Source organism: Camarhynchus parvulus, chromosome 18 (assembly GCF_901933205.1).
Source record: "Camarhynchus parvulus chromosome 18, STF_HiC, whole genome shotgun sequence".
NCBI classification, from domain to species: domain Eukaryota; kingdom Metazoa; phylum Chordata; class Aves; order Passeriformes; family Thraupidae; genus Camarhynchus; species Camarhynchus parvulus.
In genome coordinates this window covers 9,697,860-9,710,223 of record NC_044588.1, presented here as the reverse complement: position 1 = coordinate 9,710,223, position 12,364 = coordinate 9,697,860, and the positions used below count along the sequence as shown (strand labels likewise).

General features: G+C 42.9%; 1 protein-coding gene across 10 annotated transcripts in view; it reads right to left on the bottom strand.

Moving 5' to 3' along the window:
* The window catches only part of TNRC6C (trinucleotide repeat containing adaptor 6C), a 105,102-nt gene that overhangs the window by 34,222 nt on the left and 58,516 nt on the right, over positions 1–12,364 (bottom strand). For all 10 annotated transcript variants that reach the window (XM_030962217.1, XM_030962222.1, XM_030962223.1 and 7 more), the window contains one exon: positions 4,214–6,799. In XM_030962217.1, coding sequence (XP_030818077.1) covers positions 4,214–6,799 — 2,586 coding nt within the window. The remainder of the gene's footprint in view (positions 1–4,213; positions 6,800–12,364) is intronic.

Genomic DNA, 12,364 nt, shown 5'->3' with positions numbered 1-12,364 from the left:
ACTTCCCATTTTCTGATGGAAATGATACAGATTTAGGCTGTCCTGGTAAAAAGCTCCTTAAAACCCACCCAGATCGGCACAAATATTGTTTCACAACAGAACACGCTCCATTTAAATGCTTCTTTGGCAAGAAAGTGAGGTTTTAGTACTGAAGTTTTTAAACATTGTTAGAATTGCAAGAAATGAAAAGATCCCAGTAAGTAATAAACATGGACACATTGGCAGAGCTTTGTTTTCTAGAAATAAAAACATAATTAACATTGGGCCACAGCCAACAGGAAATCCTCAAGGGAAAGTGAAATGTTAACTAAGCTGTGGCAGGATGCAGTTGTTTTCCCTCAAAATAACCCTATAGCTATTTGGATGGCAGAAATTGTTTTCTTTCAAGTTGTTGGTCCGTGATAAATACCAGAGCACATGAGCACAATACAGGCAAACCAAAATATTAGAACCTTATATAGATATAAAAGAAAATATTAGGCAGAAAAGAGGTTGTTTACTAATTACACACTAATTATTCTGGGTTTTATATATATACATTTAAGAGCCATCTACAAGCTTTAATCTTTCAAATTCTCATTTTCCAGAAGGGATTCCAGCTCCTCACTGAGCATTCAGAAAGCTCTAATTTGGGTTTCAGCAGTGACATCACCCTTGTGTGAAAATCGAGGGCAGCTCTCTCAGCATCACTTGGCTGCCCCCCAAAACCTGGCTATTCATGGGCTGAGCACCCACCAGAGGGTTTTAGGTTTTCACATGAGCACCCTAAAGGAGCCCAAAGCTGAGCTGCTTTCAAATCCATTCTGATGGAAGTTCAAAGTAAGAAAAACACTGCCATGTGAGCTGCCACTTAGTGGCACAGGATTATAAAAGGAGATGTTTGGAGCTTTCAGAACTTAGACCCAGTTCAGGTTTTTAAAACTTAAGCTCCTCACTCTCTAGTAACCACAAAGACCTTAATTTGTGACCTACAATCCCCACAGGGAAACCTGTGTTATCTTCTGCTGTTTCTTTCCTCAGCTGGAGGATGCTGGAACCCTGCCAGGCTCTCCTATGTAATGAGCAGGAAAGCATCAAGCCCACTCCTCAGCACTTGGAGGGAGGATCTGATGCTGTCTGGGAACCAAAAATCTCTTTAAATCATTTCTGTTTGCAAAACCATTTCTCATTTCTTATTCCCCTCATATCAAAGCTGCATGAGTTAGAAATACTAGGAAGAATTATGCACAAGTAATTTTGATTAAACCCCAATCTAACCCACCAGCTTTCTGCCCCTCTTTCTAAGTAATTCACCAGTACGTTAAGAATAAGCTCCTATAACCACTAAGGACTGTATCTATCACATTATCTATTTCTTCCCCCCTCTTTTTTTCCTCTTCTTTTCCAATGGAAAATGAAACTCCTTAGAGCATTCTTCATTTTCACCAAGTGTTTACCAACATCTGCTTCCCATCAATGGTTTTTAAGTTCTGCCTTCAAAGGATCTGGAGAACTTCTGGGGATGGGTGACAACTTGAATAACAAGACTGTAACTTGGCCTCTATTTCCAAACTAATAAAGGATACACTCCAATCCCAAAAGGAACTGTTAATCCTTTGTGAACTCCTAACTAGGGCTGTGCAGCAGAATTAAAATCCACTTCTTTGCCTGCAGGACGTGTGACTGTGACAATTTCCATCTGCCAACTCCTCCCTACTTATACAGGAATGGAATCCATGATTCCTTATTCATTATATTCCCTGAAAGTGACTGGCAGAGCTTGTCATGACCCATGCATGTGACAAAATGCCCATGGTAACTACAGAGTTCAAGAGTTGCAGGATTTTAGATGAGCATGCACTGTAGCACGGGCTCTAATAACACAATCATGCTTTCCATGGAAAAGAACTGCTGCTGGATGAACTTTGCTTGTGGATTGCAGAAGTCTCCTGCTGACAGGATTCTCTGCAGAGGCTGCAAACGCACAGCCAAGTGGAGAGGGGATTGGAGCAGGAAAAAGAGTTAAGCAGCACAAATCCAAAGCGCAGGGCCCTGTCTGCGTGGGAGGCAAGACACTCACTACTTGCTTGCCATGTTTTGGGTGATTTGTGGATGTTTCAGGTCTGTGTACATTTCCCCCAGAGCAGGAGGATGCTGCTGTGCAGCTGCCCTGTGCTGCCTGCCCTGGGAAAAGGGGGCTCCTGCCTGAAGGGGAGTCCCTGGGATCCATCCCTTGGAATAACACTGCTGCTTTGTATGGGAGATAAGCACAGGTCCCTCTCTGGCACAGCCACAAGCAAACACAGCAGAGCTCAAGACACAGGGACTGCTCTATGCTTCCATTCAGACAAAAATCCTTCCAAATATTTCCATGTTTGACTTTTATACTTGTACCATACCAAGAGTTGGTAATACACCTTTATATACACTGTACCCAGAATTGTTGAACTATACCAAGTATAAGGTTTAATTTATGCCTGCTACAACTTGATCTAAATTTTAACAACAGAACCATATTTTTAATTGTCTTCACTATTACTCATTTTGTCCTTTTCTTGCATGCTGACTTAAATATATTCTGAGAGCTGGCTTTGCTTATCTCAGAAAATTAAAAAAAAATAAAGGAGAAGATCAAAGATTTGCTTATCTTAAAAGATCTTAGAATCTTTCTAGCTCACATTTTTCAAGAAGCCCAACACTCACTTGAACCTGGTTGGGGGGCAGCTTGAGCAGGCTGGTTACGTGTTCATAGGCAGCTTTCTGAATATGTAAACAAATTGCTTCAAAGAAACCCTTTGCTGCTGTTCATGCTCCAAAGGAATCACTGCAGATTAACACCAGCTTTTAAATTCCATTTTCAAAATCTGAAGGGCTCACGACCGTTAAGTTTTCCTCTATAAGGTGGTAATTATTTGAATAACGTTAACAATGCATTGCTGTGTATGAACAGTTTCACAAGCATCAAAGTAATCCTCAAAAAATCACCTTAATGAAAAACAAAACCTCACCTAAACCCAACCAAAAATCCACTTTCCTGATACTTCCATTACAATTCAGGAATCTGAATTCTTGTTTCATGGGTAAAGTTTTAAATATTGATTAAATAAGGTAGTCACATATGTTGGGCTGACCAAGAACAAAGCCATTTAAAGATTTCTGCTTCTGGAGCACGTTATTTCATTAAAATAGGTACCCTCTACTGTTAACATATTTGACCAGAGTGGGGAACCTAAGACTATTTTTATACAGACATTAAAGCAAATGTGAAACATTCCAAAACATCAAAGAGAAAAAGGATGGGAATAGAGAACAAATCCCACTTGGAGAAGAAAAGTGGTTAAAAAGTCAGTACTTAGCCATGACCACGATGAAACAAAAACCTGGAAACAAAACTCAGATGGAGAATTTGAAAGAGTAGTGCATGATTACATTTTTTTGGAGAGGTCTGCGGTCATGATATAGATACAGGCTGCTAGTGTAACCTTCATTTAAATACCTCTCTTTTAAGCATTTTCCCATTTTTTATGCATTTTTAGTCCTTGCTGCTGGTCTACAACAGACCTTGCCTTTGATTAGAAAAATTCCTAAATGCCTAAAACCTTGTCTTTGAAACACAACTGAAGTTAGAATAACCTAACTTCAGCCACCCTGAATATTAACACCTAGAATCAGTCCTGCTTTTTGAGAACCACACAAAATCCAGGATGCTGCCTGTGCCTGACCCCTGAGAAGAGAACCACTTCTTCATAAAAGACAACAAGCTGGACAGAGAAACAGCAGCAGCCTAAATTCGATGTTTTGCAGAAAAGAAACAGATGCAGACTGTCTAAACACGCCGAGCCTGCGCAGTGGGGACAGCAGACAAATAACAAGAAAGGTTTGCCAAAATTCCCAAGCCTCTCAAATGGCTGAATTAAAAGGTGTTAAATAACTGTGGAAGAGGTGTTACAATGAACATGGATCCACAATCTAAAACCTACCACGGTATTGACCAAATATTGTTTCAAGCCTTTCTTACATTCATTTCAGATTATGGAAATTTGTGTCAGATTCCATGGGTTCTGTCCTCAAGACAAGACAGCTTCAGAGTAAAGGAATAAATATATTCTGGACATAAACACAGGATTTCTACCCAACACACCAACAGGACAGACAGCATTCAGCAACTGGTACTGGTATAAAAAGCACCTCTTAAATCTATTTTATGAAATATTTCACAAAACTGTTGCCATACCTGGGCCAAGCAGCGGGGACCGGTTCGGCTGGGCACTTGACTGGTGCGATGGCTGAGGTTCAACCATGTTGGTGTTGATAATGGTGCTAGTGGTGGTGGTGTTGGTTGTGGTACTGCTCTGAATTATAGGATTATTTCTATCCCACATGTTTACAGTCTTGTTGTTGTTGTAATTTGGGTCGCCCCAAGCTGAGGTACCATCATCGATTTCCATCTTGCGGCGAATGGACGGTGGAGATGGCTCTTCCCAGCCAGTTGCCTCACAGTTCTCTTTTTGTTTGGCTGGCACTGGCCCACCAACCCACCCTGACCCCGTCTGTTTTACAGAAGCAGCTCCTCCCCAGTTACTCACATTGTTGTCCTGGGGTTTATTAGCCCAATTTTGTTGGGGGCCTGGCTTTAAAGATTCCCCCCAACTTGTACCTGTATTAGCCTTGCTGTTTGTGCCATTCCCCCACCCACTGGTCCCAGACTTTGTGGAATCATTCCAGCCAGACCCCGATCTATTGTCAGAATCCCATCCAGATCCATTCTTCTTCCCATCACCCAAGTGTCCAGGAGCAGATGATGAATCTGTCCAGTCTCCACCTCCTGAAGTCCAGCTTGGATTTGATTTCTGTCCATCTCCCCAGTTTTGAGATTTGGGTTTCTGAGGTTCACCCCAGGTAGGTGATTTGTCCTCCTGATTTGCGGTCCCACTCCAAGTGTGGCCGCTTTTGGCAGCAGCAGCATTATTAACAGTAGTAGAGCTTGCTGACTCTCCCCACCCCCCTGGGCCATTTGGTGCTTTGTTGTTATTGTCTCCCCAACCTGTATTTGTTGGAACAGCTGCCGGTGGAGAGTTGACCCACCCAGATACTGAAGAGGTATTTGTACTGTTCATGATGGACCCATCGTTCTTCCCCCCTGAGTTTGAAGATTGAGTAGCTGCACAACCCCAGGCCTCAGTTCCATTGTCATTCTTCCGTTCAGACCTTGGGGACTCTTCAAATTCCCAGGCAGTGTTTTGCTTCACAGGGGTCTGTCCCCACCCCGTATTGGACAGGACCCTGGGGTCAAGGTCATTTCTTGGCAACTGAACTTGCCCTTGGTCTATCATCCCTTTGTCTCTCCTCCTGCCCTCTCCAGCCCCCTCCCTCCCAGTACTGCCTTCATTTTGACTCCCACCGCTGTCGTTGCTTCCTTCACTAGCCGTGGTGCCAGATGCCGCAGCTTTGGCCCAAGAGTTCATTTGTTCATTGCCCTGCTGCATGGCAGGATTGGGACTGGTAACACTCGAGCTATCCCACCCTGTTGATCCTTTCCCATTGATGTCGCTATTGGAATGCTGGTTTGGGGGCTTGCCCCACTCGCCGTTGACGCCGTTGCTGGCGCTGCGGTTGGGGTGGCCCCAGGCTCCAGAATGCACACTGCCAACCCCGCCACCGCCCCTGCCCCAAGCCAGGACCCCAGGACCAGAGGGAGGCCCCGAGTCCCACGCGTTCGCTCCGTTTCCTTCCTTCTGCACAGCGCTGCTGGATCCGTTTTGTTTAGCACTTAATGCTGAGTTCACAGTGTCTCCATTCCCCTGACTGAACCCAGAATTGCTGTTTCCTGTGGCAGGATTACCCGGGGACATCCCCCATACTGAACTGCCCATTCCTTCACCACTGCCCCCGCTGACTTGAGAAACCGCAGTCCCGTTAGCACCAGGAAGGCCTTGCAGGTGGGGCGGGATGATGGCCCCCATGCCCACGGCCATCCCCCAGTTCGGCAGTCCGTTTGTCTGCATTGCATTGATAGGGTTTGGTGAAGAGTTCATGGGGTTAGTGTTATTTGGTCCATCAGTGTTAAGGTTCTGAGGTTGTACGCTGAAAGACACATTCTGAGAAGTGGACGTTTGTGGTTCTGTGCTCTCTTGCGGCAGCAAGTTTCCCCAAGCACCTAAGGTGCCTGTTGGGTTCCCATTCTGGTTGCCCATGTTCTGACCTATGGCACTGACTGGACTGCAAATACTGGAAGGGTTGCCTGCTCCCACAGTTCCTTCATGTCCAAGTACAGGCCAGGCAGCTGGATTGGCATTAGGGTTAAGGTTAAGATTAATGCCAGCATTCGAGTTGGAAGCACCCCAGCAGTTCTGACTTCTACCGTCTCCCATCATGTTGTCCATCTTTCCATCCCCACCACTGGCAGAGCAGTGAGCTAGGCCAGAGCTGGAGCCCGCAGCCACCCCCCACACCCTGGCCGAGCTGCCGTTGCCGTTGGCTCCACCAGCTCCAAGGGCACTCTGGTTAGAAGTGCTTTGGACGAGTGCTCCGTTGGCGCCATTATTGCCATTAGTTTTCTTTGTATGTCCAGTGAAGTTGCCTTGGGCACTCCCTGTAGCCATGCTACTGTTCTCTGAGCCACAGTTGGAGGCAGAGTCAGTGTCTGTAGTACATTCTGAGGCAGACTCAGTCTCAGCTCCGGTAATGGAAGGCCACGCTTCCTTGTCAGTCCTGTCTATTATCACTTTATCCCAGCTGCAGTTGCCTTCACTCCTGAAAGCGGGCTGCTGTCCCCAGTGGGAATTCTCATAATGGTCTCCCAATCCACTGTGGCTGAGATCTGAAAGGATCCAAGGTTAAAAATGAGTCCACTGTTCAAGCACTGCAAAAGCCCTCTATTAAAAGCACTGTTTTACATCACTAGTTACAACACTACATTCTGCTAAAATTTAGAGTACATTCTCTAACATAATACAGCAATTTTCCTCACTACAATGGATGGAGCACGATGCTTTTATTAACTTCTTTGGGTTTTTTTTAATCTGACAAAACTCTCAATTAAAATAACTGAACAAATTCATTTTAGAACAGAGAAGTGTTTTGTAGCCCCCAGTGTACCAGTAAAAATAATAAGCAGGCAATAAATAAGAAGAGCAAATATACTAATTTATGTCAAAAGTCTAAAAAGCAAATTTGGAAAAAACCACAGAAGAGTACCTAGCAGATTCTTACCATTTATTTTGACTCAATTCTCATTCTTCAGAGAAACACAATGAAAGTGCATCCAATAAAAAAATGTAAAATGTCATCCTGCCCTGAGATATTACATACACACCCATATCACAACACACAGAATTCGCACTGTATTTAGGTTTGCAACCCTTCCTAGAAACAAAGAAACAAATCCAGACAGCAACCTTTACTGTTAGGTGCCAGTTATAAACACCACCAATGTACATTTTAGCAGAGAACTTGGACATCTTCAAATAACTGACAGTTTTGTCAGGAAACTTACCTCTCACAGGCTTTACTTGTGGTTTATAAATCATTTGGGATTTGTACACATGATCCCCTGTGTCCCCAAGCCAATGAAAAGTGATGCTGTGCCTTTTCAGCACTGTCACATCCTCAAACACAGACACTACCCCAAAAAATTAACCAAGAGCTCTTGAGCAGCTGTTTGCTCACCAGGGTGTGACGATAAACTGGAAGGCACAACACGTCTCATGTTAAGAACTCAAGCTTTGGTCAAGGTTTTGCATTTCCTTTCCATCCCAATTGCTCTGTACAAGATTATTTCTCTCAGTTTCTTTTGACAGGAATTTGCTAACAAGTATTTCAGTCTGATCCAAGGAGACAATCTGCAGAAGAGCTCCTCTTAACTGCTTGCACATATCAGAGTAACAAATTTTGGATGTCAATTATTTTTACTTGCTTTGAATCTGCTGCAACATGGCTTCTACTCTTTTTGTGAATAAAATGAATATTTTTGTGAGGAAGATGGATGCAACAAATCTCCCAAACAAGTTGTTAACAATGAATACCTAATATGAATTAATTTAAATCACAAATATGTTGGTGTGATTAGCTCCTCTAATTAGGGGCGTTCTGATACTGCAAAATTTACTCCCAAGATGAGAAAAAGCTCGCTCTCTCTCTCCGACGAAGTCTTGTTCACACATTTTACCTGTAGCTTTTTAAGGTGGTTGCTTGGTTGCCTTATGAAGATTTTGCAAGATGAAGAACTAACGTGCTAAACCAACCCAGATTGCTGGTTTTTTTACATTTAAATTAACTGAAGCAGAAGAAAGGATTTTAGAGAAAGGAAAGGAAAAACAGTCTTAGTTCATCACCTATCTTCTCATGATACTAGGAAAAGACCTAAATAATCACAGAAAATAGAACTGCTTGGGTTTGAAGGGACCTTAAAAATCATCTCATTCCACTCCCTGCCATGGGCAGGGACACCTCCCACTGTCCCAGGGGGCTCCAAGCCCTGTCCAATCTGGCCTTGGACACTTCCAGGGATCCAGGGGCAGCCACAGCTTCTCTGGGCACCCTGTGCCTTACCAACCTCACAGGGAAGAATTTCTCTTATAATAATTGACAAGCACATGACAAATCTGAAAGAATGTGAACAGAACCACTTGGATTTACCTGGATTCCTTCCTCTACATGCAATGGCTGGAAAGGAAGAAAGGATCCTGTTATTCCTGGATGGATACAGCCACTGCTACAACACGTTGAACATTTACCTGATGATCTAAGATTTGCTACACAGGTGTTAAACAGAGACCTGAATCCCAGATAAGACATGGAAGAGGAAGGCAGGCTGTGCAAGGACTTAAAAAGGGTCAGCAGGGTCAGAGAAATGAGCCGAGGAACATGCTTAGCAGAGCAGGAATGAACAAAGGGAAAAAAGCAGCAGCAGGCCAGGCCAGAAGATAAGAAGTTGAGGCAACCAAGGAATCAGATAAGAGAGGTTATAGGAGATTTTATTCAACCCTGTGGGTGGTGCGACTCAGGGCTGCGTTTGAGCCTCGACAGAAGGATTTGAAAGTGGCTGGAAATCCATTGTTCCAATGAAAGGTCTCCTCAAAGCTGAAAGCTCAGCTCTGTGTGCAGGTGCTGCCCCAGCAGAGCCCTGCAGGGCAGGCTGGGGAAAGGGGGATCAGGGGAGCACCCAGGACATCTCCACGCTCACAGGAACAGCACCATGGCTGATGAGATGAGATGAAAGGGAGCTGCTTGTTTCATCAATTCCTTTCTCCTCTCCCCCAAAGATGGTGGTTAAAGCAGTGCTCAAATTTGAGAGCACTTAGGAGACAAAATAAAGGGAAGGGGTGGGATTGAAGATGAAAAAATAGCTTAGAATGATTGCTGAGAGGAGGGAACAAAACAATTTGTTAAATACGAGACCAGATCTTCAGGAACAGTAAGAGAAACCAAGAAGAAAAGAAAATTATGATGGAGAAGAACTATAAAACCCAACAGATGTCCATATTAAGAGCAGAAAATGGCCAAGTGCCTGGGCTTGGTTGGCCAAGCACAGCTTGGCAGGATCCCGCCAGGAATGTGCAGCTCCAACCCCTGGGCTTCCCAAGGCTTTGCAAACCCAGGTGCTCCCTTTCCTGTCCCACAGTTGTTCTCCCCAAGGCTCAGATGATTCCCCCAGCAATACCCACAGGCTAATCTGGCAGTGGTGACTGTGGTAGGGATGACAGGAATTCTGTGGAGGGGTGTGAAATCAGGGATCCTGTGCCGTGCCCTCCCTGCTCCGCAGGCAGCGGGTCCTGCTGGCACCTCCCACAAGTCACAGCTCAAAAATCACAGAAAAAACTTTGCAATAACCTCAGAGTGTCCAACACCCACCGGAACAATCGGTTGTAACACCAAGGCTGCTGTCATAAAGCTTGCAAGAAAAAGGACGCATGAAGAAAATGGAAAAAAAAATCACAGCATGAACAGAAACCTGCAAAAACTGGGGCTTAGCTGTCAGACAAACCAAGAGTTTGAATACAGATCTTGAATAGAGTAATATAAGTTTGATATTCTTGTCTCTAGAAGCAAATAACAAAAAGGTATTTTTCCATTTTAACTAAAAGGGGCTTGCTGCTATGAAATAAATAATGAGTAGCACAGTCTTACTGAATCTGTAACGACCTTAAACATTTGGGAAAAATAATGAATGCGAAATATTTTATATTATTAAATCTAGAGAACTTTTCTGTTTGTTTGGGGCTTTTTTTTTGAAAATGCAGATTTCCTCCAACTTTCTAGGAAACTAACTCTTCACAGAAATTCACAGTATTTTCTTTTCTTTTCAAAGTTGTTAAGATTGAAATGGGAAACCCACTATAAAAATTCTTAAGAATGGGTTCCTCTTTATTTATGCAAAGATGTGAAATAAAAGCACTGAGTCCACCAGAAGCATTTCTATCCCTCCTCTGTGAGCTGAGCAAAGACTGTAAACAAGGCACAAGGAACAGGAACCACAGGTATTCCGTGTTAGCAAATCCGAGTGCTGGGACACCACAAAGTGAGAATTATTTTTAAATTAATACTTTGTGTTTCAATATCTTAATTATGCATCTTTTATGAAATATCATTCCCCTGAACAACAACATTTCTTCAGCCATCAGGAAGGAAATATTAATTGGAGGATAATGGCTTAAATTTGTTTTTAACAAGCATAGAACTTCTGTCCAACTGCAACCATACACATGACCTGGAAAATGCACAGCTCTGAGCAGTATAAATAATAGCATGAGGGAGTTGTTTTGTTTTGGATTGCTGTTTTTTTAAATAATATCCTTAATGGGGTGGGAGGAGATTGCTGGTGTTATTATGTACTGTAGCAAACATACTTGACCAGCTTCAATTCAGTACTTATTAAAAACAGAAAACATTTTTGGCTGTGTTGGGTAATGAATAATTAGTTACAAAATCAGTTTAATGTTTACATAGATTACAAATGCAAAATATGAGTAGAGTGAAATGGAAGAAGCTGCTGCATGCATTTCTCAGAAAAGAAAATACTCTGCCTGCACAAGCAACTGACCCCAAACTTCCCTCCTCTTCTGAAAATCTCAACTACAATCATACTTAATTTTTTTTTATTCAGGGGAGTTAAAAGTAACTGTATGTTCATAGCTTCCACTGCAATAATTAGTTCAAATGCTGTGCAGTAAAACCCTGTCGCCCCAACTATAACACAACATTCAGCTGACTTTGGAACCAAAGTACAGACAGGGTACGAAATGGCAAAGCCTGGGATGAACTTTTAATGGAACATTATTAATAAATTGTGCTCACCCCATTTTAAATCAGAGCTAACAGTGACTCCTCTCTTATTACTTATTTTATTTCTCAGCCCACGTCTGTCACGTAACAACAACCAGAGCCCCTGGCTCGCCCTGTGCTGCCCAAAGGACAGATGACAGACGGTGCTCCCTGCTCTGACATGCAGAACACAGAAAAATCCCAAGGGCCACTGACAGTCCCACTGGGGATTTTCCTTGGCACATAAAGGTTAGTGATCCTCAATCAGAATAGGAGGGAAAAAAAGGGCAAATTACTTTCTCTCCCCCCCTCAAAATATAGTCTTCAATTCAACATGAGCAGATCTTTAAAATACTATAAATGAGTTTTTCCAAATCTGAATTAAATAGGAATTGCTAGGAACATTTTAAGTGCTAAATCAAATGTAGCCTAATCTCATAAAGAAAACATGACATAAGCATCTGTTCTGAAGCACAAAATATAATAAAGCAGAAATTTTGGGCATTGTGGTGCTAACATTTCAGGTTACCTGCTGCATCCAGCTCTAGGGATAGAGACAGATTTGAAAACTGGCATCTATCTGAAACCCCTAAAAAGCTCTCTCACAAGTCTCATGGATTGAGGAAGCTGAAATCTTGCACAGCACACATAATGTGGAAAGGCAGAAAAGAGATGGAAGCATTGAATAAAGCAGCTTTATTTATTTTAAAACTAAACCATAGCTAAGCCCACACGGGGGAAAGCCTGTTATCCCCTTTTCATTTTCTGCACTACGACATTCAAACGTAGTTCCTTCCCTCTGATGCTGAAAGCTTTCAAATGCATTAAGAAAACAAGCAAAAAAATAAACAAGATTTTTCATTATTACTAGAGATTCCACTAAAGGCTACCTCTCCGACACAAAAGCAGCAGTAGAAAACACCAAATCATTGCATTTTTCTGCTCAGTGCAACATATCTTTACAAGCAGCTCGCTGCGAAGACGCCATTTTATCAAACCTGAAACGCAGCCAAAAGCTCAGGACGCTGTGCTGCTGCTCTCTCGCTGAAATGTTATGTAATAAATTGATTTAACAGAAGCAGATGCTATTTTCTCAGGGTTAGGGTTACTTTCTCTCTTTTTT